At 44.2% G+C, this 25,170-nt stretch overlaps 1 protein-coding gene across 3 annotated transcripts in view; it reads left to right on the forward strand.

Moving 5' to 3' along the window:
* LOC133018694 (cAMP-specific 3',5'-cyclic phosphodiesterase 4B-like) overlaps nt 1-22,779 on the forward strand; it is a 43,101-nt gene extending 20,322 nt beyond the window's left edge. The window contains exons 1-11 of one of the 3 annotated variants that reach the window (XM_061085116.1): nt 6,356-6,424; nt 7,141-7,253; nt 15,974-16,067; nt 17,239-17,456; nt 17,554-17,652; nt 17,959-18,123; nt 18,879-18,978; nt 19,186-19,340; nt 19,432-19,554; nt 20,093-20,275; nt 20,365-22,779. In XM_061085116.1, the coding sequence (XP_060941099.1) occupies nt 7,164-7,253; nt 15,974-16,067; nt 17,239-17,456; nt 17,554-17,652; nt 17,959-18,123; nt 18,879-18,978; nt 19,186-19,340; nt 19,432-19,554; nt 20,093-20,275; nt 20,365-20,712 (1,575 nt within the window). In that variant the 5' untranslated portion in view covers nt 6,356-6,424; nt 7,141-7,163 and the 3' untranslated portion in view covers nt 20,713-22,779. Of the gene's footprint in view, nt 1-6,355; nt 6,425-7,140; nt 7,254-15,152; nt 15,293-15,973; nt 16,068-17,238; nt 17,457-17,553; nt 17,653-17,958; nt 18,124-18,878; nt 18,979-19,185; nt 19,341-19,431; nt 19,555-20,092; nt 20,276-20,364 lie in introns of those variants that run through there. The other 2 variants (XM_061085115.1, XM_061085117.1) reach the window with 2 other exon arrangements.
* Nucleotides 22,780-25,170: the final 2,391 nt, after the last annotated feature.

A 25,170-nucleotide genomic window follows, 5' to 3' on the forward strand; every position in this document is an offset into this window, starting at 1 on the left:
CCTTTAAATCAGGCCATGACTGTTGCAGTCATAGTTTGTGTTTCTTGTGCGTGTGTGTGTGTGCGAGTGCGTGTGTGTGTGCATAGAAGTGCACCGGCCTGTTATCTCAGGTGAAACTTTTGCAACCAAACCTGCCTCAGCTTCCTGTATTGCAGTAAAAATGTGAAAATACTTAACTAGTGGTTTAGTTTTGCAGACACTTTATACCAGGGATGTGCACAGACATTTTGAGGGACCCCTGCTTCACCATGGAAAAGAAAATAACCTATTTTTGCACAACATCGTGAGAATGTGTCAAACTGAGCATTGTTGAGGTTTTTTATTTACAGAGAATCACAACGATCACACCGAAGACTCACACTGAACTTGTGACACAATGTGTCAACATCAGACTCCAGTCCCAGCGTAAACACAACTGTCTTTCTCTGACGTAAAACAAGTTTCACATGAAACGGGGCAATGGACATCGCTTGCATCCTCTTTTTTTTTAATCTTCAATGTTGCAACTTAATTTGGTGACAGCTTGGGTAACAAACTGCCGTGGGGCAGCTCAGTCGAAAAATTGCAAACAGGGAGTGGCCCAGGCCACCTAAGCTGTGCACTGTGCACGTCCACACTTTATAGTTGATCAGTCCTGCATCCACAGCATGATCAAATATTTATGATTTAACACCTAAGTATCTGCTCTCTTGTAACATTGTGGGGTCAAGGCAAGGGAAGTTTGTGGGATTTGTGTGTGAGACAGGTTTTTTAAATACAGTCACCTGCCGTCCTGATTCCAACACTTTTAAAATGAAACGCATCAGAGAGGGATTGCATATATTTTATTGCAGTACAATGATGCCATTTCACCATGATCATGACATTGTTCAGTTCATTCAGTTGAATGGTAAATGATTAGTTTTAATCTTGTAGGTTGATCAAGTTAATGTTTTATTATTGCATCCATGTCATGATGACATCATTGCTGCCTTATTATCATAGATTACTTTCAAACTCAGTAAGCTTTAGGTCATGTGTATATTTATATATGATAGAGAAAATGCACTGTTGAAGTGTGCAGGATCAAATTGTCAGACTTCTTATACCCCATCAAAAAAAGGCCATTCACTCCTTTCCCATTGCCAGCAGAGGAGTTTACCTTTCTGTTTTTTTCTCATGGCACATCATGTTCCATGTCACAAACACATCGAAAACTGAGAAGCTCTCTCACCTCGTTTTCTTGCCAAATGAGTGCGTTCACCAGAGTGTCGTTTTCCCTTACTGCCGATCACAGCTGATTAAACCCTTTCATACATAACCCAGGAATGAATGCTGATTGTATCTATTCCCATTGTATATAAAAGTCATATGTTAGGGATTATTTTGGCCAGTGGAAAAGGGGCTTTAGTGACTTCTTCATGGGAATCTTTTTCAATATAACTAGCTTGTCTTTCCAGTCTTATTATCTAAGCAGATCCGTTGGAAAATGTCAGATCATATTTTTGAAGACATTGACCTTTAACCAATCACCTCAAAAAGCTAATCTTCATGAGACACCCTCCCTAATAATATTCCCACCAATTTGGAATAAATCTTTCCATGCATTGTTGAGTTAGTTTTGTAGACACACACACAGACAGGGGCGGGACGGGGGGGAAATCCCCTACTTACGTGCAGGGCAATGAATAATGAATAAACAGACGGATGGATGGACACACAGACGGACAGCTGGCCACACACTGGCAGCCAGAACTAATTTGACCTGACATTTTCAGTCTGAGCCGTCCGCTCCGCTCCAGTCTGAGCCAGTCACTCAGCTCCACAGCAGGAATCCATGTCAGGTTTTCCATGCTGGCATAGAGGAGACGATCTGCCGGGCTGGAAGCGTGCAGCCTGGTTAAGTATTTGAATTATGTCATTGACGTCAGCACAGTCATAAATCTCGCTGCGGCCCATCCCTCCAGCTGGCCCATGCCAGCACAGCTCCACGGTGCATTGTGCAGGAGCTGTCACACAGGCCGTAATGAGGTGTGTGTCAGAATGTGTGTGTTTGGATAACTGCGAAAAGCCTTTTGTTGTGATAGGTGAGGAGATTACACCACAATTATAAACTATGAAGAGTCATAACCAGGACTGAGAGATGTTTGTGAGAAAAGACAACTAGTGATAGTGTGGTTTCGGGGTTGGACTGACTCTAAATTTCCAACACAACACAGGTTCACAAGAGTTAAGTTCTGGAGAAGTGACACCTCACTCTCATAGGAAAACAGTGGGACAGATAAAGATCTTATCATATAGCATTGTATTGAATTCTGTCCCATACAGTAGCACAGCACTTTTTATTGAATCATTCTAAATAAATAAAAGTACAACTTCATGTTACCTACATTCTATTGACAATTAGACAAATATTTAATAAACTGCAAAATAATCTGTATATTGTTAGATGTACTTTTACCTATGTCAGTAATGTTTTCAAGAAATATTGATTGAAAATACTGATTGCATATTTTCAATGCATAAGAAATTAAAACAAAAGATGTTTCAGTTTCTGAAAACTCTGGATCTCAGCTGTTATTTACTGTATGTGATGTTACTGCTGTTACAAATATGTAACATCTTATATACAATATATTAAAATGTTGCAGTATACAGCTCCTTTTGTTAAGAGCACCCCGTTACTTTTGTTGTAAGCAAGTCACTGATTCAAATATTTACAGTCATGCTGTATTTTTCCACCAAGTGTGACTGTGTTGAAACGTTTCCTTCTTTCCCTCTTTGTCCCTAATGTCAACATATTTTCATACGTCTCTACTCTGAAAAACCTGATTAAGTTGACGTAGATTGGGGGCTGATACACCAGTGATTCATTCAACCATCCTGTGTGTCTTAGCTCCATGTGCAGCGCAAAGTCAAACAAACGCAGCCCTGAGCACAGGCACGTATCAGTATCAGAGTGTGCTCTCTTCTCCTTCATGATGTGGGGAGGTCAAGATGAGGAATGCGTTGTGTTTGCGCACATGCAGATAGCTCGGAGGTGTTTACACTCGAGCTGACGCTGGTGACTGCAGTCGTATGCATCGACCCTTTGTTGTAAGCGGTTGTTTTACTCCCTGACGAGTTCAATTAGTGGGAATAAACATTAGTCGAGCCGTATTCGTCACTGAGTGCAGTCAGCCTTGCCTTGAACACTCAGACACTGCAGGAAACCCTCAGCTGCATATACAGCCTGTAAAGCTGCTTAGAAACTTGTGGAGGGAAGTGACATAGTACATATAGTACATGTACTTGTACAGATTTTGGATTTTACAAACCAAAAATATGGCGTTGCCCAAAAGTGTGGGACCAGTAACTTTAAAGACACATAGTTTAATTCACCACCTAGTGGCTAGTTTAACAGTGCATACAGTAACTAGAATAGCACTCGAAAAACCTTATTGGCCACTTGGTATGCAAGCCTGATTTCTTAAAGATTTAAGCATTATTTCTTGAGAAGTTCACAAAAATACCCTATTTAGAAGTGAAGTTCTGATTCTTCCCATCATTCCAACATGTTTCAAGAGAATTGGTTCAGCAGTTTTAGTGTAATGCTCCTTACCAGACAGACAATAATGAAAACATAATGACCTTGGAGGAGATAATTGCGACTAGAATCCTCTTGACCTGTTCCAGTTTTACTTCTTATATATTAATGCATTAGTTATAAAACCTAGAGCCCAACCAATTTATCGTTCGGCCAATCAACAACATGAGCCCTGTATCAGAGTTTATGTTTGCTGTTGTGTAAACTTTTATCTTCTAGAATACAGAAAACATGTGTATAAGAGTTCACATTTTACGTAAAAATTTGTCTTGATTAGTTTCTTACTTCAAGTTCTAAGTATTTTTATTCATTTAAAGTTATTTATACTTAAGTTTATGGTTAAACTGTAAGATATCAAGCCTCTCTTACATATATTTATCTTAAGGGTTTGATCATGACATCTTAGAAATCATTGCCAGATTATAATTTGTATATATTAACAGCCAAATGTTTAGTTTTTGGAAACTAATGTTGGTTAACAGCTCCGAATAGTCCATAGTAGTCAGGCTCTACTAAAAAAAAACAAATAATGTATACACAAATATAACATCTCCAAGAAGGACTTGTTATATACTTTTAATACTGAAGTACATTTTACTTTATTACTTTAGTAAAATTGCATTGAATGCAGGGTTTTTCTTATAATCAAATATTTTTTGTTGTGGTACTATTACTTAACTAAAGTAAATACGTCATCTGTCACTGGCTGTAGCTCATCAGTAGGTGGTATAATAGATGAGACAGAACAGTTCTTCTCACCAAGCTTCCCCCAGACAGCAAGAGAATCAGGGTTTGTGGGGGGGGGCTGCGAGCACAGAGAGCAGCAGTGTGAGCTGGATGTGAGTGGAAGGTGTCTTGGGCGGGAGTGGAGGTGGTGAGGGGGCTGCGGGTGTTTGAGCTCGGCCCTGGTCGTTAGTGCAGTTGATGGCTCTTACAGAGGTCGGTTTGTGGCCCTATAGTGGGAGAAAGATGGAGCGAGAGGGGGGAGGCAGACGGGGTTCTGTCTGCACACTGAGGTCTGTTGTCCTCTGGGCAGCCTCCAGCATATGGCCAAAGCATTAGGAGTGACTGAGGTAAGAAAAAAATAAGACTTCAACTGAAAAACAGGCTGGAAAAGTACCTCGCACTCTGTCTGGGAGCAGGCTTTCTCAGACTGAAAGTTAGTCACGCCACCTCTGACTGGTGACATGGGGAAAAGTCTGCCAGCCCATGTAGCTCTGTATTCACGATGGAGCAGAGCTGATGACGGCTTCAGAAGTCCAATTTACTTCTATTGTGAGCACATGTCCTTGTTGTAGTCACAACTTCCACTCTCAAATCTGATTATTTATTACACGAGTCAGATAAGTGACGTTTGGCCCCAGGTCACTAACTGAATCCCAAGAGATGAATGAGGGAAATTCTGCCTCAGTGATCTTGAGGAGCCGGTAAACCTTTGTTCCGCAGTCCACATCTGAGTGGTTTACAGCCATCAAGAACTGGACTCGGCGTATGAATTAGCCTCCAGCATCAAAAGGGCCTGATTCCTGTTCATACAAAGAGCCAACACTTTGATGTTCACCGCCTGCACTGGTAAAATGTCCAATGTCTCTTTAAGCCCTCATCGGAGGGAAACGAGTGCAGGATGTGGTCCCACCTTCTTGGCAACATCTCCCGCTCCTATGGCTCAAGCCGGCCGCACATGGGTATATACCCAGTTTCAACAGCTCACCACCTTGTGCCTGAGCTGCTTTGATGTCGTACGTTTTGATCTGCGTCACTGATTTTTACATGGCTCGGATGCCAGTGGTTCCTGCGAATAGTTAGGACCGCGGAACTTGGCGTCCAGTGGTATATCAGAGCCAAGAGTTCTTTGAATCCTCCAACCTGGATCTCAAATAAAGGAAAACTGCTCTGACCTGAGGAATGTGGCTTGCGCTTGCAGTCTTCCTCTCGTAATTTGAGGAGCTAGCGGCACGATTCCTAAAAACCACAGTGGAAGTCAAACAGCAGAACCTAGACTTTTCCTGTGTGATTCAGAAGAGTCGTCATGTTGTTCTGATACCTTTTCAATGAAGGGAGGTTTCCTGAACTGCACATATACTGTTCGGTTTGAGATCTCATTGAAGTGCTTTGTCAAACACTGGTGGTTCAGAGTCTGTGCGCCATCACGGGCCTTTGAAGTGCTTTGAACCACTACATTGACGTAAATTGGGGAGCAGCACGCTGGCTGTCCTGTTGTGCTAAGCATATGGGCTAAATTTCTTCCATGTGTGAAGCCCTATGAAGTCGAGATCAGTCTTTTCCAGAGAGCAAGGGAGGCAGGGAGATCCAGATGCGTGAGTGTTTGCTCCCTCCAGGCAGAAATGTGTCGAATCAACATTCTGCTTATTGGAATATGATGTTTCTTAATTAGTTTGCTCGTGTTTATCATCTTATTTTTTTCCTCTTCTTAAACTTTGTCAGCCCACCACGTGTGAGACACGTCCGGTCACGACAGCACCGGTTCGATGAATGACAGCTACGATTGTCCTCAGCAGTCTCTCCCTCCATTCAGTAATTCCACTCCATGTTTTGTGCAAATTCAGGGGCCAAAGAGGAAGTGCTTTGGTTTCTTTGGCACACAGGAGACCCCGGCCTGTTCTCCCCCCCCCCCCCAAATTCAGTGAGTCAAAGTTTGCATGTGTTGCATGTGCAAACACAGGGCTTGGTGTTTGATATAATTTTTTTTTTTTTTCTCCCTCCGAGAGGTTGAGAGAGGAGAGAGCCAGTTTGTGGAGCGTGGTGGTGGGGTGTGAGCTGCAGCTCGGCACTGTACAGCCTTGAAGTGGTCTGCAGGTTTCAGAAAGGAAGTCATCGGGAGTGGAGTGAGTTGACAAAGTGCGTCAAATATACGCTACAGCAGGTTGTTGTCTCTGCCTCCGCTTCCTGTCTAAACTCTTCTTCTTGTTCCTGTAGTTTCATTCTATCAGTAATCATAGACATAACTCAGTGAATCTGCAGAGTATTTAGAGCTAAGCCAGATGGTTCTGTTTCACCAAACATCTGCACTGGGGTTGTGTCTCTGTACCTCAATGTACACACCGGTTGTATATGTTTGAATGGGAGGGAGATGGGGGTGGGGGGGTCCTAGACACATCAACAGCAGGAGGCAGCAGACCGCCTGGTTCCTGAGCCACTCGTTCATGGTACCGAGAGGGTGTATTAGCGGTCAAGAGAGAAACTGAGGAGGGGTGGGGGAACCAGACAGAGTGGGAGGGGGTTTGCAGAGTGCATGAGAGTGAGGGAATCAGGGGGTACGGAGAGAAAGAGCCTACCGAGAGAGGGCGAGTTAGCAAACAGTGATTCTAGCCTCAGTTTGTCTGCAGAGTGTAACTTCTGTGAACTTTCTGAGGTGGTGGAGCGGAACAAGATGAAGGAGCTTTGTGTGCACACGTCCCCCCCTTCCTCTGCGACCACCGGATGTCCCGCGGGCCAGTCCTCTGTACGGTCGGGCCACTCCGGGACCCTCGGACCCACATGCATGGTGTCAGGGGGTTCTGGCATGGACATGGATCCTCTCGGGCCTGATTACGTGTCCATGTGTCTGTTGGCAGATGAGTCCTACCAGAAGCTGGCTATGGAGACAATGGAGGAGCTGGACTGGTGTCTGGACCAGTTGGAGACCATCCAGACCTACCGCTCTGTCAGTGACATGGCCTCCAACAAGGTAGGGAAATGGAACCTATATGTTTTTAAATGTATATATGCAAGCAATGCATTTGCTGCAAAGTTTATGAATGCTTGTATCCAATCCTTAGATTGTGTTCATCATTTAAACTATAATGGGACTGATGTTGGTTCCACATTCGTGCTTTTTGCTGCACAGGGGCATTTATATATTTGGCATCATTTGAAGAATTATCTGAAGGGAATCACCTGAAAACTTCAACCATAACTTCAGAAAATAATTAATTAAACATTGTTTTCGGCCTAACCATCAATAACTCCTTGTTTCGTAGAGGAATATGCAATCATTAACTTTCAAGTTAAAAAGTTGACACATAATCAGCACCATGCTCTCACAGTGCAGCTCAAACTCTCAACACACATTTCACTGTGTCAAAGTCAGATCTATCCTCTGGGAGATTTTTGCAGATCAACAATTTCGTTGCACTGTGTGAACTCAATTTGAATAATAATCATTTTCACACTGCATAGAACATTCGCTACAGTTACAAAGAGTCACAAACAATAATTTAGATTAGAGAAGATCATTTCACATGTTAAATCACCAGTTAGATGTTCAGTATTACAATTTTTTTTCTCACTATGCACATTTTGTCATTTGTTGTCAGAAGTCATGGTATTGAGCCTGGACTGGGCTGTCCTGTGACGACTTGTTTATAGCTATACAATGGTTTTTTGTGGAAGTGTGGTCGTGAATTTGCACAGGGTATGCAAATTGTAAATAGCTTCTTGCCACAGTGACGCACTTGCAAAGTAACAGCTGTTCTGTGGTAACCTAAGAGCTGGCATGATCAATTCACAGATCTCTTGTAAAAAAAAATGGAGAGTAGCCTTTGTTTTGCATACTGAGGTCCTGATAATTTTGAATGCAGAGGGAAGTATATTGCATTTATTTTCACGGGAAATACCCCAGCTTCACTTCCTTGACCTTGTTCAAACTACATGAGACACATGGGAAGTTATAGGCTGTCATCCAGGATGGAGGATTTGAAACAAATGTCACTTTCTCAACTGACATCATCTCATAAGGTCGCATCCAACTGGCTTACTTCAGTTTGTCCAGACTTAAGTTTAAGATTAACATAAAATATTTTGGAGGAAAGTGAATCCCACTTTCTTATTCATAGGGAGTCATGACACATGTTGCTGTAGCCTTATCACTCTCTGTGTTGAAGAGGCTCCCAGAGGAAAACTCTAAATTTCCTCAATTTCACATCTACTCTATGTTAAAGCAGTGCTGCAACAATAGTGGATATTTTTCAGTTCGGTCAAATATTGCGTCAGACATTTCTACCTTCATTTAAATCTCTTGTGCAAAAGTTGTGTAAGTTTCTAAATGTCAAATGTTAAGAATATTTAATGTGAAATTGACATCTGCCCATTGTTACTGACACTTTATTTCCACCATGCTGCTCCAGCAACACATTTAGACTTTGGCTGCATGGTGGTTAAAAATAATTTTGATTGAAATGATTCTATTTGAAAACTTGGAACAATACATTATACAACAAATGAATAGTGGGCACTCAGCCAGTTTGTTCAGTCAACACATATTGAATGTTCCTACATTAATTCCAGCTGCTAGCACATCAGGAAACTAGTAAAAAAGCTCCATCCCTCAGATGTAGCACGACTTCCTTGTTGCCAAGTGGCTAAAGTTGAATATGCTCCCTTTCACTTGCCCAGATTTGTGCCGCAGCTGAATGGCATTCAGTGCATTGGTGAACACTTTGCATATTAATGGAATGAAATCATAACATTTTTCTTAAAGATAATTCTTAAAAGCAGGTTACAATTTGCATCATGAAAACATTTTCTACAGTGTTCTTGAAGCTAAATGAGCTTTTTAGCCTTTTTGAAAGTTAAAATAATTCTTTACCTCATTTCTGAAATTCTTTCTTACTAATAACAGCTGCCTCAGCCTATAGACTTGACTGAAATGGCCACGGCGGTGTTAGTCAAAGTGAACTTTATTGTCATTCAGACCATACATCAAGGAGTGCACATCACATTGCATTTTGTATGTGCAAACAAAAAAGGCAAGTACAGTTAACACAACAAAAACAGACATAATAGACAGCATAGACAGACATACGTATAGACCTAGAGACAAACTAGGCCATAAAAAAAATTGTCCATAAAAAAAGGCCATAAAAAAAAATTGCTCGTCATTTCACAGTGGTTGGATTAATGCACAGAGTAAATATTAACTTGACACCGGTGACTGTTAATAAATTGCTTGAGTAATAAAACATTAAATTAATGAAACATTGAATTAATTGGGAGCAGGAGTAGCCGCTGCCATACAGGGTTCAGCCTTAGCATGTTAAGGTTAGGCATTTATACCAGTTTACCTTGTTAACAGTTTAACAATACTTAAACAGTAATGTCAACGTGATGATGGCACTAGGAAAAAAACCAGCTCAACAAAGTCACTGGGACTCGTCCTCCAGGCACCATGATCATCTAAACCGATACACCTAACCATTAACTAGAGAACCCTGCTATTGTGACTAAAAAGATATTGGCATGGGAAAGTTGAAAACATGTTGTTCTAAATTTAAAAAAAGTCAGCCTTCTGATTTGATTAAAGTGAAGCTAAATAAACACATTGTGGGACTGCACGACTACACAAAGCCGCTATTTACAACTAATTACTTCCCTTTGCTTTGATACACATAAAACGTTTCATTTGTGTAGCGCTCAGCCAAATTACTGCACACACTCAACCAACCCCCATGCAGGCAGACAGTGGCGACTGTACGGCGGCGTCAGATTCTAAACACCCAGGTTGGCGTTGTCCATATCCGCCCTGTCTTCTACTCTGTGGTCTGGGGGAGGATTGGTTTAGGGAGGGGCGCTGTCATACTGTGACGGGTGACTGTGACCGTGACACCAGTTTCCTGTCATTTTCTTTCCCCCTCCTCTGCTCCGTGGTTGCCAGACGACAATAGCGGCGTGCCGACCCAGGCAGCCAGGTTGAGTCTTTACTGATACCCACGTCACTGCTGGGACTGTGAAGACAATGAGCAAGAGGCCCTGCAGCCCATTCTGCAGAGCAGGCGCCGGGTCAGGCTGGCCAGGTCCATGACTCAGAGTCCTCTCAATTTGACCCGATACAAACACAGAGCACTGTTGACTAATGATGCTTCTGAAAGAGCGGAGGTCAGCAGTTTTATGATGTTTCAGCTCAGAATTGTCAGTGGACTCGATTGTTGTGCCTTTGGCCCGGGATGGAGAGACACAAATTTGGTGCAAGATCACTGTCAAATGCATTTTGACAGCGATCTTGTTCCTCTTTTCTGGGAGGCGCTACAGGGTTCTCCGTTCCTAGACCAGCAGGTTCAGGAACAGCTTCATCCCTGACACACACACAAACACTTTCTCCAGTGACTATACCTCCCCCCTCCACCCTGGCTTGGACTGCCACACACCCTCCTCCAACCACTGAACATTTGAACATTTGAACATTTGCACTAGACTGTTCCCTTTTCTACTACTGTATTATCACGCCTATAGTGTATTCATATTTATATATATGTATATATTTATCTTGCTAATAGTGTATTCATCGTTCTCATATCATACAATACCTCTTAATACTGTAATATTCCATATATATTTCTTACTGTACAGATCTTATTTATTTACATATTCAATTTAAATTTGCACACTACTCTGCACTTTTACTGCCTTTTTTGCACTTCTGGTTAGATGCTAAACTGCATTTCGTTGTATAAGTACTTGTACTGTGCAATGACAATAAAGTTGAATCTAATCTAATTTCTATTGATGCACAATGAATGCAGAGTCAGCAGAGTTTTACTCCTCCCCAGCGTTTACATGACATGCTGCTTGACAAAGAGCCCAATTCTCTTTCGGACGTAATTGAACCCCAGGGCGTCTCCGGCTCACGGCGTCCAAGGGCGCAGGTGTATCCGGGGCGACGGGACCACACACCCTGCTGACCGCCCGTCTGGTCGCTGTGACCTCAGAGCGGGGGGGGGAGCTGCCTCCCTTGCCCCTTCACTATCATTAGCCTCGCCACACTTCCATGCTGATGCCGGCGATGGCCTTGGACAAACACTGCCATCTGACTCCAGTTAGAGGAGTTTAGGGCTTCTGCGGGCTAGCGTGCGAGCAAGCCCCCGAGCCGGGAGCGAGCGCGTAGGAAACTTCAGCTCACGTGTGGTCACCCGCCACTTTGAAGCTGCCGCCGTCTTCAGCAGGGGGAAAAAATGACAAAATTATTGAAACAGATGTAGCGGTGGGTCTGTAGCTGTGGCAGAGGGGTAATGGACATTAAATTATAGTGCTCTGATTCCTTTCGAGTGAACGGGCGGTGAGCAGATCGGACGAGCTGCAGCAGTGATTACGATGCCTAATTGTAATTAAAAAGTTATTATATTATTAGATTAGATTAGATTCAACTTTATTGTCATTGCACATTACAAGTACATATACAACGAAATGCAGTTAGCGTCTAACCAGAAGTGCAAAAAAAGGCAGTAAAAGTGCAGAGTAGTGTGCATATTAAAGGGAAAATGTAAATAAATAAGATCTGTACAGTAGAAATATATATGAAATATATATGGAATATTGCAGTATTAACAGGAATTGTAAGATATAAGGACGATGAATACACTGAGCAGGATAAAAATATAAATATATATAAATATGAATACACTATAGGCGGGGTAATACAGTAGCAAAAAAAGTAACAGTAGTGCAAATGTACAAATGTTCAAATGATCAGTGGTTGGAGGAGGGTGTGTGGCAATAAGAAGTATATGAGTATTGTGCATATTAAAGTGAAAACGATGCCTAATTGTAATTAAAAAGTTATAACTCTGTAATCTGCTGTTATCACGGAAAATAAGACAAAATGAGGGAGGTAAACTTGCTCTTACTCTAACCCTGTCGCCACCTACTTTGTCGTGAACACCTTCTAGGAAATGGGTCTTTCTAGTATTACTACAGTGTGAAAACTCACTGGGCACAGTCCGCTGTGTGTTGACACTGTCAGCAGCTGCACATGTGACAGAGGCGTCATTGGCTCACGCTGGGCTTTTTTGTCAGATTGCAAAGCCACAATATTGCAACAAGATGTCAAGCTGTTCCCTTTGCAATCGTATTTTGTCTTTCCTGCGATTTCACTCAAGGTCAGAATGTGCTTCATGAACCGAGCCCACTTTTTAAAAACTTCTCCCAAACGAATACATACTTGTTCCGTGTGTTTTCCCTCAACACGTCAGCGTGTCAGTCTGCTCGACTTGTTATCTGGGACTTTTCTGTGATGAGCTCAGGTATGCATGTTGTTTGGTGCCTGAGGCCACGTTAAGAAGCCGAGCGTTTACCAGTAAATGACCTCAGTGAATTACTCTCGTGTAGAAGGGAAGTAGGTGGGAACGAAACTCCCCGGGGCTGTGTTTGCTGGGGGAGGAGCCACCGGTCTCTTGTTTGACTCTTGTAGGCCAGTCAGTCAACTTGGCTTTATCGCTACTTGTTTCCTGCCTGATGCCACTTCAGTAAAGAGAACAGAGAGAGGAAGCAGGCGCTGAACAGAGTCATTGCTAGTGGGACTTTTACAAGTTTTTCTTTCGTGTCGTGTTTGAGATTCTTCTTTTCTAAGTAACAATGGGACTATGTTGTTCTGAAAAGGAGAAGATAAACTTTGGGATGCATACCGGTTGGAAAAAGGTGAGTTAGTTATGGAGCTGCTTATATTGTGCTGTGAGAGTGTGGTTTATCACATGGAGAATGTGATTTATTAAAGAATATGGTCATTGGTTTTATTTAAGTTGATTAATCTCTTCAGAAAGCAAGATTTGTTATTGAATGTTACTTTAAATGTTGAACCACTTCGGTTTGTTATTTTAGGATTTGGTGACATTTCAAACACTTATTGTGTTATTGTGAGTTAAAGTGTTAATAGTTTTTTTCCCTAGACGCTTAAATTATTAAAAATTTTTATTTATTGCGTGACTATTCCTCCTGAATGCACCTATGTGGAAAATTCCAACTTTATGAGGTAACAGCACCTCATCATCTGCAAACTAGCGCAATAACTTTTTTAAGGTGAAGTTTACGTAACTTCCCTCCGTGTCCTCTCTGTGCTCACGTCAAAGGATGTATGAGTTAACGCCATGCCTTGAGTAATCTATTCTCCCGAGCACAGTCATCTACTTGTGTCACCGGGCCGTCTGCCCTGAACTGCCTGACACCGGGGCTGCTGACATGTGGCCGTGCGCCTAATTCATTTCCTAGAGGTCACACAAATCCACACTTCTCCGCCGCCCTTAAGGCATCGGTTACAAGTCGCCCTTTGAGTGAGAATAAAAGCCGCCTGAGTCCGAGCTCGAATTTTTTGTCATTACGAGCTCTCTTTGATTTTCTTTTATGGGCCGCCTCTGGCAGTCTGGGGTTTTGGGTGCAGCCAAACGCTTTGAAAGTGGCGTTCAAGTTTCACAGTCAAGTCGATTTTTCGCCGCCTGCTTGACATCTATTAGACAGCTGCTGAGAGGCAGAGACAGTCTGGTCCAGTGTGAGGAGAAAAGAGCCCATTGTGAGAAAGAGTGAAAGCCCCGGCTTTAGGCGGACTCACGGTTGATTTATTTTCTTACAATGTTTGAACACATCAGAGAACCGGCAGAACCCAAATGAGATATTTAAAACATTGACTCCACAATTATCTCATTGTATTCATTGTAAAGAGTTTGTGATGTTTTCTTTTTTTTTTAGGTTGTGTTTTTCCTTGTGCAGCGTGTCTGCTTCGGGCATCTCTGCTGCAGATTGTGTGTTGAGCGTGTGTGTGCTTGTGCATGCATGTGTGTGTATGCATTCGATGTGATGCAATGTGCTTAGAGTAGGGACCACTGTGAGAACAACGGAGGGGGACCACGTGACGCTGTTGCCACGGCGTTGACGTTGCCGTGCAATTGGTGGGCCGCCGCTGGGCTGCAGCTCCCTCGTGTGCGTGTCTCCCATCGCCTCTGTTGGGATAATGGATACTGGATCATTTGCATGTACACTGATAACTACACAGTTATGCAGGGGCTGAAGAGAAGCTTCCACTACAACGATGCAAATTTCAAAACGACGCAAAACCAAAATCAGTCAAATGAACCAAGCGTTTCCTCTCCCTTGTGATAAAGAGTCCGGTGCTGTGAAGCCTCATGTTGCGCAGTGTGCGTTCGATCTGTTCTGCATTACTGAGCAGGATGGAGCAAATCAAGGGAGGGAGGGAGGGAGGCAGAGGTGGGGTGGGGGGGTAGTGGGAGTGCTTTTGCAGAGAGCACAGGAGTTGGGGAGAATAAGAGAAATAGATAGGGAATGAGAGGCAGATGTGGGGGGGGGATTCTCCCTGTTTTCTGCAGTGGCTCAGTGTTCTGCAGGGGTGGGAGGCAAAAAGAGAGAGAGAGAGGGAGAGACTCCACCAGCCTGCCTTCCATCGAGGACACAACACCCTCCTCCTCCTCCTCCTCCTCCTCCTGTCTGCTTCTCTCCGTCCCTCCTTTCCTTCCCTCGGTCTTGCAGCCTGTGTTTCCATCCTTGCTCAAACCGGGCTTGGTAAGACTGGATTCCCCCCCCCCCTGCTGCGCGTCACTGGATGACATTTGGACGGTGCACAGAGGAGGTGTACTAAGAGACGGACCAAGGGCGAGAGAATCGAAAGAGAAATTGATTGGATCCGGGGGGGGGATTCCAGCGCTCTTGCAATCCTGGAAAACAGTGGATGAGGAGAGAGGACTATGAGGACATGCATTTGGCAAAGGATGTAGGGGTCCGCCACAGCCCCTCTCCGGAGAGATCAGCAGGGGCTTATTCACCGTAGTCGACGGTGATTCGGGGGGGGGGGAGCCGTGAGCTTCAGGCGGGAGAGCTGAGCTCAGCCTTGGGGGTCCACTCAGAGAGGAGCGTACAGGGCTTCTGCTGGGGAGCGCCAGGGGCTCAGCACAGCTCATCACCACCATGCCTGAGGCCAACTACCTGTTCTCTGTGTCCTGGGGATACATTAAGGTGTGTCTCCTATAGAGAGGGAACTGTGTGTGTGTGTGTGTGTGTGTGTGTGTGTGTGTGTGTGTGTGTGTGTGTGTGTGTGTGTGTGTGTGTGTGTGTGTGTGTGTGTGTGTGTGTGTGTGTGTGTGTGTGTGTGTGTGTGTGTGTGTGTGTGTGTGTGTGTGTGTGTGTGTGTGTGTGTGTGTGTGTGTGACCACATGTTGTATGTTCTCTCACTACATCTGGTGATATCAGTCCAAGATGACCCTGGCTGATTGTTATTGTGCATTGATTATAAGTATGTGTTTGATTGGATGAGACTGATTCTGTCAACATGCTCTTGCTCAGTGGTTGCGTACACTGACAAAAAAAAATGGCACATTTTCTTTCCCTGGAAAAAACGTGCATAAACAATAGCATTTTGTTTATGTTATGATATACTGTATTTTGTATTTGTTTGTTATAAAAATGCTCTGCGGTCACATGTCTCAGTGGCTAACTCAAACCAGGGCCAAGCAGACGTAAACACAGACCTTATATGGCGCATAGAGATACAGAGGCCATGTTCTCATGGGGCAAATGACAGGAAATGCTGTCTCTCCTTTTTTGGAATAGGCCGTAAATGATTGAATGAATATGTAATTCCCTTTATAGAAAATGTAACCTCATGAACTTTCTCTCTCCCTCTCTCTCTGCCTGCAGTTCAAAAGGATGCTGAACCGGGAGCTAAGTCACCTGTCTGAGATGAGTCGCTCTGGCAACCAAGTGTCCGAGTACATCTCCAACACCTTCCTAGGTGAGCACACTCACACACACGCCAATTTACACTGATGGTTTTGTTTTCCTCAAAATGTGACTCCAACGATCCGGGCGTCCGGGAAACAAATATACGCCCCTGAATGTTCACCGAGGTCGCGAGGTCACCCAAAGCAGCGGAGGAAGTTCTCGTAAGTCTGCAACACTGCTCGCAAACCAGTCGGATCTGGTCTTGGGGAGGAGGGGAGAGAGTCCCCTGGTGGCTCTGACTGCTGCAGAGAGATGAGGAGGAGGAGGGGTAGGGGGGGGATTCAGGGAAGACTTCCCTCTGGAGAGATCGAGGCAGTGAGCAGGGGGAGAGGGGGAACTGTGTGTGTGGTGACATCAGGTCCAGATAGACACTGCATTATTCATCAGGAGGACAGAAGTGTTTCCTCGTCTCGTAAACAAGCCCAGCTGCAGTTCGTGACTCGTAGTCAGCTCAGTGCAGCTCCTCCACCTTCACATCCAACCGGCCCTTTCCCCTAACAATAGCATAGGTGCAGTGGAAATGATTTCTGCGTGACAGAACACAGAGCTCATCTTTGAAGCCCGGCGGTTTTGGTTGTCATCTGCATTGCAGCTCACAACCTGTCAGGTGCACGGAGATATTTTTGTTCCTGTGCTCTTTGGAGAAGCAGCTGAGATATTCTTTGTCTCTCTGCGGCGTATGTGGTGCACACACAAACAGATCACTCACACACACACTGTCAGCCGTGTGCAACATGTGAGAATCACACTCAGCCAGCAGACAGACTTGAATCACATGCTGCAAAAGACAAGAAAGAAAAACTCCTGCGTATAAACAAGCGCCTCCTCTAAACAGTTCATCTTAATATGAACCCGTTTTCCTCAATTCTCTGGATTGTTATTACAACATGGTTTAGTTTCTCAGAATGTGCGGGCCACTGGAGCAGCTTGCACAACCTCCCATCAGCACTGTATGTTGTAATGACATTTATCATAACTGTATGGAAACATTTTTGTATGTGATTAAAGTTTTTTTTTTCTACATAACTGTCAGTTGAGCTTCAATGTGTTGTAACGTGGGTGGGAGAGGTCAACTATCCCCCCCTGTGTTCACTTTGTTTACTCAACACAAGCAAGGATGCTTATCCAACGAAGGAGAACCCTTGTCTCAATCAGTTTTTCCCCTTTTTCATTTTCTCCAGACAAGCAGAATGAGTTGGAGCTTCCATGTCCAGTACCAAAGTCCAGGGAGAGGAAGCGGAGGCAGGGTCAGCAGCAGCAGCAGCAGCAGCAGCAGCAGCAGGGCGGGATGATGACTCACATCAGCGGGGTGAGGAAGGTCAGCCACACGCCCAGCATCTCGGGGAGCAGCTGCAATCGCTTCGGGGTCAAGACGGACCAGGAGGAGCTGCTGTCCAAGGTAGATAACTGATTACACAGCAAAAAATTTAAAAAAAAACGCTTAGAAATCATCTGTTTCAGACACTTACAGTCGTCTTATGTATTCTCTCTAACAGGACCTGGAAGACATCAACAGATGGGGGCTGAATATCTTCAAAGTGGCCGAGCACTCCCACAACCGACCCCTCACATGCATCATGTACACCATCTTTCAGGTTAGAGTCCTACCTCTTCATCTTCCTCATCTCCTACTCTTATGACAGAGAGAGCTTTTGAAGAAATCATTCCCATCAGTGTGTACAGCATGTCAGTGTTACCACAGAAACATCTGCCGGATGGACACAAGCAGTTCAAATTGATTAAAAATTAGAACATATTGTTCTCATTTTGTGGGTGTTTTCTGTAAATGCATGATTCCAAATTGGAAGAATTGGCTTTAAAAATGGAATTTTAAGATCTGCTGTGAGAGGCAGCAGTGACCACTAAGGCCTAACCAAGCTTTTTTTCTCATTGCATTGCAGGAGCGAGACCTGATGAGGACGTTCCATATTCCCAAGGACACCTTTGTGACGTTCATGCTCACCCTGGAGAGCCACTATCACTCGGACGTGGCGTACCACAACAGCCTGCACGCCGCCGACGTGGCCCAGTCCACGCACATCCTCCTGTCCACACCTGCACTGGATGTAAGTGACTTAAATCAGGGTTCCTACGGTCATGAAAAACCTGGAAAAGTCATGGAATTGTAAAATGTGTATTTCCAGGCCTGGAAAAGTCATGGAAAACAATAACATCCCAAAATTTTTGGAAAAGTCATGGAAATTTGTTATATTTATATTTTCACGTCGTTTATTTACGCTGAGTTTTAAATAATTCATATGCTTTTAAAGAAATACGGTCAAAATATAAGCAGGCATACTTGGGTTTGTGTCATTTAAGCTGAACTGTATGCCTTGGAATTCTCATTGTTAGTTGAAATACTACAATTCGTCACTTTTTCACATATATACACTGAGATTTCACAAAATGTTTGGTCATGGGAATTTGGTTTAAAGTTATTGAAAAGTCATGGAAATCCATTGGTCAAAATGTGTATGAACCCTGTTAAATGTATTATCTTAAAGTCTCAGACAACACTCTTCTCCTTTAGTTAAAATGCCCATGATGATTTCCACTACCTTCAGCAACAAAATCACATTTCAAAATAGTTGTATTTACTTAGTAGTTAAAACACGAGGCCACATTTTACGGGAGCACCACCGCCCACAATTTCTTGGCTTGATTTATCGAGGTGACTGGCATTACTGTCACCAAAACTGGCACGGCTCTGGAAATGCATACTTCAGGATGACACATTGCCCGAGCCTTGTCTAGCCAGATTATTAACCGGAAAATCTTACCTTTGTTTTTTTTTATTCTTCCTCCTCCTCCTCGAACGCAGGCCGTCTTCACTGATCTGGAGATCCTCGCAGCCATTTTTGCCGCAGCCATTCACGACGTGGACCACCCTGGTGTGTCCAACCAGTTCCTCATCAACACCAGTAAGTCTTTCCTCACTGCCAGTCGTCAAGAACACTGTGTATTTAGTCTACAAAAAAATAGGCATAATAAATACATGCTTGATTTAGTGGGAAGTGTCTCCCTTGTGTCGGTGTGGGTTTTTAGGGGTTTTGAATTGGTAACCATAGCTACCGGACCTCAGTTTAAAAACTTTGTGCTCAATTTAATTTCTTCCTTCCTCCCCTCAGACTCTGAGCTGGCTCTCATGTACAACGATGAGTCAGTGCTGGAGAACCACCACTTGGCCGTGGGCTTCAAGCTGCTGCAGGAAGACAACTGTGACATCTTCCAAAACCTCACCAAGAAGCAGAGGCAGACGCTGAGGAGAATGGTCATAGACATGGTGAGGAAACGTCTGCGTGGCCAGAAAACAATGTCCTCCTGGCTCCTTGTGTTGCTCCTTTCCTGAATCGTTTATTCTCTCCGTCTTCTAGGTATTGGCGACCGACATGTCCAAACACATGAGCCTGCTGGCCGACCTCAAGACGATGGTGGAGACCAAGAAGGTGACGAGCTCCGGAGTCCTGCTGCTGGACAACTACACCGACAGGATGCAGGTAAGAGACACGCATGTAGAAACCCTTTAAGTCTATGACAGAAACACAACTTCCTCACTAGGGTTGCAAAGGGGCGGAAACTTTCCATGGGAAGTTACCATGGGAAGTTAAGCTCGGGAATTTGGGGAATTTTGAAAAAAAAAAACTATGCACGTGCATCTCATGTGTGGAGACATTTCACCCCATCCAATGTAGAAGGAAAGGCTGTGTACATTTGCAAATACTGTGCTAAGACCTATGTTAAGAATGACACAACGATGCAGAAGCATATAGTCAAGTGCCCAAAGTTTCCTCAGGACTCAAATCAGCCTATGACAAAACAAAATGTTTATATTTATGTCTGTATATGACAAGGTAAACACAGTTAGTATAAATTACCCACAACATTTCCAGTTTATTCCTGTTAATTCCCGCTAATTCCCGTTAATTCCCATGGAAAGTTTCCAACTTTGAATATTCTCGAAATTTTGCAACCCTATTCCTCACACGTACCAGAGAAATACAAGATGATTAAATCTAAATTTTTTTTCTTCTGTAGGTTCTGCGGAACATGGTTCACTGTGCCGACCTGAGCAACCCGACCAAACCTCTGGAGCTGTACCGGCAGTGGACGGACAGGATCATGGACGAGTTCTTCCACCAGGGGGACAGAGAGAGGGAGCGCGGGATGGAGATCAGCCCGATGTGTGACAAACACACCGCCTCAGTGGAGAGAACACAGGTAGAGAACCCACATCCACACACTTCCAATAGGAATTTAACATCCTGGTTGTTCTTCCTTCTTACTGACGTCATGTTTCTATTACCCAGGTGGGCTTCATCGACTACATCGTCCACCCTCTGTGGGAGACGTGGGCCGACCTGGTCCACCCGGACGCCCAGGACATCCTGGACGTGCTTGAGGACAACAGGAACTGGTACCAAAGCATGATCCCCCAGAGCCCCTCCCCTCCCTTCTACACAGAGGGGAGCCCAGACGGAGAGGGGGAGGGGGGACCCGCGACGAGCAAATTTCAGTTTGAACTGACGCTGGAGGACGAGGACGAGCAGGTGGGAGACGTTGAGGGCGGGATGATGGAGACGACAGACGGGTGTGATGATCTGACACTCCAAAGCCATCCCTCCGATGAGGATGGGGCCCCCCCGGCGGAAACATAGCTGGACCGACGGGGTTCTTTGAGCGCAGCGTGATTTGCTGCTTCTGGTTAAATTCCTTTTTATTGCAGTGGAGCAATCCTGCAATCGTGGCTCTTCAGGAGCTGCCTGGCTAAGGGGCTGACTAAATGTAGGGCACCCCTGCAAATGAAGCTGGGAAACCCTGTGGCAGTTAGATTTTGAGCCCTTGAAGGGAGCTGAACGAGCGCATCTGGTCCCTCTGGTCTTTGGAGGAAAGGACTGACTGTGGGGGGGGGGGCTGCGGAGGCGGAGTCTCGATCCTCACAGACAAATAAGACGACGTAGATGATGTGAATCCGTGTACTGGGACAAGTGAGATTTGCAAAAACTTGCACTTCAGGACACTTTTTATGTTCATTACGATTTATTTTGCATCGTGTTGGAGACTGGAGGCCACCGGGTGAAGTGTCCAACCAAAACTACTGGTCAGCAAGTTATTTGTTACCAATTCGTTTTTTTTCTAACACTTGTCAAGAGCAAAAGTTGTGTGCCTTTTTTTTTTCCTTTTTACAACCGTGGCTTTTTGTACATGTTTTTATAATTTATTGAACACAATCATGTAGCTGTAAAATGTGTCAAAATTTTCTACAATAAGGACATCTTTGTCTCACACAGTCTTCCTAATGTTCTGGCAATATGATAAGCTTCTCACAAAAGCGTCGAGTTAAGGTGTTTCCAAAAAATCGGTTGACTTCCCAGCACAATTTGCACTTTGTGGCAAGAGGAAGAGAGGATGGAGAGCCTCAGTGATTTACACAATCTATTTCTATCCAATAATACATAACATAAATAATAAAAATACTCATATTTCAGATTGTTTTAGAAGTGTATTTTTGAGATTTTAAAAGTGGAAAAACCAAATTGCAAAGATCCTGCACAGAAAGTGTAAACAAAGCACTTTGATGAATTCACTTCAGTGTGATCACATGCTTTAAACGCTCAGATCAGAAGTCAAATTTGATTTGATTTCCTGTTGTTAAATGAAAATAATTTTTCAAAAGAATTGAATTACCCAGTGAAATTTAACCCCAAATATCTCGTTTAAAATTCCATAACCTTATATTGTATCGTGCTGAGCTATATTCCAGTGTGTCTCCTCATTGTATCAGCTCTCACACACACACACACAGCTGTTGAGGTTTACTAAATCACATCCTTTGAATGACTGTAAGACTGTGTGCACATTTAAACAGACACCTGTCAGTGACATGATAACTGTATCTTGTAGTTATTATTATTATTATTATTGTTGTTATTCCAGCACTTTGACTATGACGACAGTTCCGCAGCTGGTTGCTGATCTGTCCAACACTACCTTAAAGGTACCACAATGTAAGGGCGCAGCCTTCAGAATAATGGCGAGCAAGTGAGTGAGTGTGTGCGTGAGTGAGTGTGTGTGTGAGTGTGTGAGTGTGTGAGTGAGTGTGTGTGTGTGTGAGTGGTTACACAGTTGCACAATCTTGTTACACCCAGCTGTGCTGACCCTTCAGCTGTTTGTAACAGTGTATTTATTACCTTTTCTCCGTGTACCTGATGATATTGACATTGATCGATAATATTCACTGTATATTTGTTATTATTTATATGCACTACCACGCGTCAAATCCACAGTTTGACTGAAACTCGTCTGGTGGTTCTGATTCGTTGTATTAAGCAAAGCAACTTTGCTATGAAGACCAAAAACATGGAGTCATACAGTTCCGTTTTTTCTGGGGGGGGGTTTTAGGAGTCTGAAATGTTTGGTTTGAGATTCCAGCCGGAGACATTTGTACAGTCTGAAGCAACAACACCTCACGAGAGGTGCAGAGGAAGCTCTCGGTCTTTTGGCTCCTGGCGGAGCGTGAAGAATGAGGATCTACAGTATTTGCTACAGTATTGTTGTGTACGGTGACGGGTCATTGTACAGCTTTAAGAATGATGGCTGAAATATATGACATTGTTTCAAATGTATTTTTTCAGTGTTTTCCTCACGATGTATGGTAAAACGGTGTATGTTGTGCTCAACAAATGTTTTCTATCAGATTATTAAAATGGGCATGTATTACAGAACACTGTGGTCTTGAGTTTTTACTGGAGAATATCAACAAACAAGTGATAAGTTTGTTATCGTAGGAGTTTTTTTCATATGAAGTTAAAAATGAGTCATAAAACGACCAAGCTACTGTAAATGTCATGACCTCAGGGCAGCCAGGTGTTTTTCCCCAGTGCCAGTGAACAGCACTCTTTAAAATGACTCCTCTGAGCCACATTCAAAAACATGATCGCGCGATTACAATATACCCACAGATGTGGTTTTTGTTCACGTCAGAGCTCCAGTTTTGCAACTCTTCAGGGGAAAACCAGGTGGAGAGATGACAGAGGGAGGAAAACCTGATTCACTCACTTCCCTCGCTGTGACACCAGTGACTTCTCTCTCTGAAAACCAGTCGAGCGCTGCTGGACACAGAGCCAGCAGAGTAAACAGGAAAGGGGAGAGATAGTGCTGCTATGTGCCGGGCCCTCAGGGCATTCACTCTCCCACAGCCGCGAGCACCTTGACCCGCCGATAAGCATCTGGATACGTGATCAGCAGGAGGGCACGCTGAGCAGAATTAGCATGAAGGCAGCGATGAGTGCTGCAGATTTCAGGGACTGACTAAGTGCAACAAAACAGAGGGAGGGAGGACCGGAGACGTTTCCTGATGTAATCTCACCGTCGTGTTTCTGTGTAAACTCACTAAGCTTTGTGTGGGTTTCTATAGGGCTGATAAACCCTGATAAACTTTATATAATTAGATAAATAGTTCCCCGCTCAGCTCCAGTCCTGACACACAGAGGTGCTTGTCAGGAAGTAAATTACATCATCTGGTTCGGGTTAAATGACACTCATCACTTAGCTATGAAAATGACATGGTAGGAAAACATAGGCAGGACTCCTGGGTCAGGGCCGGGAAAGTCTCACCTAGATGTCCTTCCTTCCTGACACAATACAAAATATGCAAATGGAGGAGTATCACTGGATATATTGTTTGTGACATTGGACTGTTTACTCTGCAGTTTATGGATACCTGAATGGCAACAGGAAACCGGAATCATCCTCCTCTTCCTTTCAGCAGAAATGAGGGAACTGTTTATGGTAAACACGGGCACAGACAGGGACTAGTGTTTTCCATGGAGGTGGTCCACAGTGCCAGAGCAATGGGCAGTTTGTTTTTGAAAGTCTAACACAAGTCTTGTGGTGTGTTGGATGACGTCGGCAGGGTGAGGGCGGACTTCCCCCATCCCCGGCAGCACCGTCTGTGAACCGCCTGAGTTCAGGCTGCTGTCGTCCAGCTGACAGCCACTCAGCCACCTCCACTCCACTCTACCCAGCCAGGCCCTGAGAGGCCCCCGGGCCCGCGGCCAAGGCAAGAGAGGAAGAGAACCACTTCCAGAGAAACAAACCTTCTCTCTCCATATCCACTTTGTAAAAACAAATGTCTTCCTGGAGTTTCCCCTGGCCAGCTGATGTTTGTTTTTAGTCAGGTTGACAGTAAAGACTGAAGTCAACTGGGCAGTCGGTGGGAGGAATACAGGCTCACATGGGGCATTCCAGGATAATTCAATAGAGGTCATGAGTAGCTGAGACAGACGGCTGAGGAAGTGAGCTGAGAAAATGATTAATCTGGAAAAGATCCGGTGAGGCAGTTTGTTCCTGTAAGACCTCTGTGGTTCTTGTGTATGTGTGTGTGTGTATTCCTTGTGTTTCGTGGGGGCCATGAATGCAGCATCGGGACAATAACAGGATGCATCCTTCCCGGAAAATGTCACAAATCATCGAGTTATCAAACTCGGCGGCAGCCATCATAGATACGGCAGAGCTTCTCCTAGCGTGGCTTCGCCTTTTCCATGCAAACCGTCTTAAATTTCTTCGAATACACAGAATATGTACGGCAGCAGATATATAATATACCGACAGAAAGAGCAAATTCAAGTGAAATGCCCAGAAAATAAGGAGGAAACCGAGTTTTTGTGACCTTTCCATGAGGTAAAGTGGGATTATGCATGCAGGTTAATACCAAGTTGGAAAGACTGAATAATATTACGCAGATATCTGGAGTGCAGACATTTGATGGTAATTTGGAGCGATATTTGCATTAATCTTGCGATCTCAAAGTCTTCATTTAAAAAAAATACGCTGGTGTTGGGTGATTCAAAACAAGTGGGTCCTTGAACATCAGCCCATGTGTAGAGGACTAGCTGCCTGCGTCAAATCACATTGAATCACAATGTGATTAAGGACATGGCAACAGCCTGACATTTGTGCTGATTCCTGTGGGCTCTTTACCCAGCATGCAACCTGCTCGGGAATTGTTTGTACTTGGAAGGCAGCACCCCTGTGGGGATGCAGTGGCACACAAGAGCACACTGTCATCTTTGTTTGTCAGACTAAAAAAAGAGAGAGGAAAACAAACACACCCC

The sequence above is a fragment of the Limanda limanda genome, chromosome 13 (genome assembly GCF_963576545.1).
Source record: "Limanda limanda chromosome 13, fLimLim1.1, whole genome shotgun sequence".
Lineage (NCBI taxonomy): Eukaryota > Metazoa > Chordata > Actinopteri > Pleuronectiformes > Pleuronectidae > Limanda > Limanda limanda.